The sequence below is a fragment of the Myotis davidii genome, unplaced genomic scaffold (genome assembly GCF_000327345.1).
Source record: "Myotis davidii unplaced genomic scaffold, ASM32734v1 scaffold221, whole genome shotgun sequence".
Taxonomy (NCBI): domain Eukaryota; kingdom Metazoa; phylum Chordata; class Mammalia; order Chiroptera; family Vespertilionidae; genus Myotis; species Myotis davidii.
Window position 1 is genome coordinate 2673967 of NW_006293349.1, and position 3075 is coordinate 2677041.

The window sequence follows — 3075 nt, forward strand, 5'->3', positions numbered from 1 at the left end:
TTCCTACTTTAGAAGAAACCTTTTCTCAATGTATAAGGTATTCAAAAAATGTATATACACACTTAGAATAATAAAAAGGCAGTATTATTAAAATAGATTTCATTTTCAAAATTGAGCTATCAGCTGTTAAAGTGTATACATTTTAGGGGGACACTGTATTATAGAATTATTACCTGAAACCTATATAATTGCATTAACCAGTTTCACCCCAATAAATTCAATTAAAAAAAATAGAAATTAAGCCCTGGCGGGTAGCTCAGTTGGTTGGAGCATCGTCCCGATATGCCAAGGTTGTAGGGTCAATCCCCAGTCAGGGGTCAGGGCACATACAAGAAGCAACCAATAAATGCATAAATAAGTGGAACCACAAATTGATATTTTGTGCGCGCTCTCTCTCTTTTCAAATTAAAAGTTAAAAGAAGAAAAACTCTCAAGAAATAGTTGTTGAATCCACTTTTAGTCAAATCATCATTGTAAGCACCCAATAAACCTCCACATCTCCCCACACTGGCTTGCTAATGTTTCCATGTTTATTATTCAACTGCTCGTAAAATTCTGAGTTCGAACATGAAGTTCTGGCCTTGCTATTTTACATAGAAACCGCTAACATGATGTTCCACTTTGAATTTAAACCTCAACACTCATGTTAGCGTTTGCTCCCTCTTTGTGAAGAGCCCTGTCTTCGTTCGCCTCAGTCAGTCACGCCCCGGGTTTCACTGCATCCCGTCAGATGCTGCCCCTCGGGCGAGCTCAGTGCCGTCACACCAGGGCAGCAGCGGTTCTAAGGGACGTTACCGGTTGGCCTCGAATTCCTGGAAGCCCAGTGCTGCCCTGAGGTCCTTGGGATCCGGGGGGCCCTGCCAGGCCGGGGGGCCCAGAGGGGCCTGCGGAACCCTGTCAGAGAGAGAGACACCGTGAGCAGAGACCGGAGGAGCCTCCGCCCACAGCCGAAGCCCCGTGTCCACTTGAACTTCACGCAGCGGAAACGCGGGTGCTCACCGTTGGGCCTTTGGCGCCAGGAGTACCGTCCGTCCCCACTGCGCCCTGAAAGGTAGAGGAAAAGTCTGTCACACGAGCAGCCATGTCTAGGGGGGTCCTCTCAGGCGTCTACCATCTTCCAAAAGGGAGACCATAAGTCACCACCCAAAAACTCAATGGCCATCACATCGTAAAAGTAACTTTGATGGCGTTTTCCATCATTCAGAGGCGGCTGGCATCACCAGGGAACTGGATCTTCTCCTGAGCTGCAAGCTCGCGGTCAGCAGCCAAGCGGGCCCTGTGCGGCCGCCCTGGTGCCGGAGCTGCACACCCCGGCCTCCGGGCCGCCTCCCAGGCCTGGCACTCACCGGGAGGCCCTCCTGGCACAGGGCCTGGTGCTCACCAGGAGGCCCTGCGAGCCCACGGGCCCCGGCGGCCCCGTCTCGCCTCGCTGCCCCTGTGGGCCTTCCGGGCCTCGGGCGCCAGTGGGACCTGCTTCTCCCTAAAGGGGAGCAAAGAGAAACGTCCATTTTAGGAGAAGGTCAGCACGGGACGATTCCAGTAGATCGCATCCTTGAGTTTCACATTTAGCCCAGATCTAAGGGGGCGAGAGCACAGCTCCCTGCAGGGCTGGGCCTGACCTGGGCGAGGCTGCCTTCCCCCCGCCCCCCCCACTTGGGGCAGGATGTGGCCGCTAAGGGCAGCCTGGGAGCCGCCTATTCCAACCCGAGGGTGCGGCCCCGAGAGGACACCAATGCTGGGCGTGCAGTTAAGTTTTCACTCAGATAAACAGCAACTAATTTTAGTATAAGTTTGTCCCATGAAATATTCGGGACATATTTGTACCAACATTTATACTTCGTTGAACTGAAATTCAAACTTAACTAGGTTTCTGCATTTTACCCGCCATGTTCTGTGCGTAGGTATACCTAATGCTGACGTTCCAGAACTAGAACCCGAAGCTTGAGGGAGCTCATGGGAACCAAGAAACCACATGAACTCCCTGCTCAATCCCTGTCGCCCTTCACGGAGACGCAAAGAGCCGGAGGTAGAGTGTGTTCTCCAGCCGAGGGCCAGGGCCATGGGAGGCCCTTAGAGGCACAGAAACCCGGGGTCTCACGGGGATGCTGGGTGTCGGACTTCACCAGGCAGCTCTCAGGAGCCATGGGCAGTGCTGGCAGCACCTGTGAGTGGGGTGACGTGTGGCTGCCCCTCTGTGGAGCCCAGTCCCAGGCGCCCTAAGGTTCTTCCCTTAACCCCCAGCCGGGCTCCTGCGAGGGCGAGGGCCTCACGGGAAGGGGGAGGGGGCTGAGGGCAGGATTAGGACTTCAGGGAGCAGAACAGATGTGGGGAACAGAAGGTCCCAACTGCCTGCGCTCAGAGTGAGTTGTTGTGAGGAAGGGACGACGGGGAGTGAAAGACCCAGGGCAGCTCTGGAGAGCAGCCGACCCCGACCCTGACCCCGGGGCAGGGGTTACAGGCGGCAGGAGAGGCTTGAGAACAACTAGACTTGATGCCGCTCACGCTTCAGGGAGTGTCCGACGTGTCAGTGTGGACTGAGTGTGTTCGTTTTTGAAGCTCACGTCCAATTCGAGTAGAACTACTAACAAGAAGCAGAGATGAACCAAAGGATGAACATGCATAAGCCACGGACACAGACAGTCGTGTGGTGAAGGCCTGGGGTGGGCAGGTGTGAGTGGAGGGTCAGTCAGAACCAAAGGGGGCGTCTGTAACACTTTCCACAATAAGGACAGTTTCTGAAAAGCAGGGACCCCCCTGAGGGCCGGACGCGAAGCCCTCTGTGTGCACAGATCATCCCACTGCCTTGCCCACAGCTTCCAGGAGGAGCCAGACTGGGAGACGCGAGGGGATGGCGGGCCGTGGCCATTTCTGCGCAGCAGGACCGTGAGCCAACGCCCCCCGAGGGGAGACAGGTGCGGGGAGCAGGCGGAGGGGGCGATACGGATGTGCTCCCGGGCTCGGCTAATACAGCGTCACCCGCTCCTGCTGCTCCCTGCGTTTTCTATCCAGAGTGTCGGGGGAACAAACTGTGATCCTCTACAAGGTGAATGGCCCCAGCAGAATGCGTCAGTCCGT

At 55.2% G+C, this 3075-nt stretch overlaps 1 protein-coding gene across 1 annotated transcript in view; it reads right to left on the reverse strand.

Moving 5' to 3' along the window:
• The window catches only part of COL5A2 (collagen type V alpha 2), a 78706-nt gene that overhangs the window by 35640 nt on the left and 39991 nt on the right, over positions 1-3075 (reverse strand). Inside the window, exons 18-20 of the mRNA XM_015566084.1 lie at positions 1382-1480; positions 1000-1044; positions 796-894 (exon numbers count right to left, since the gene is read on the reverse strand). Coding sequence (XP_015421570.1) covers positions 796-894; positions 1000-1044; positions 1382-1480 — 243 coding nt within the window. The remainder of the gene's footprint in view (positions 1-795; positions 895-999; positions 1045-1381; positions 1481-3075) is intronic.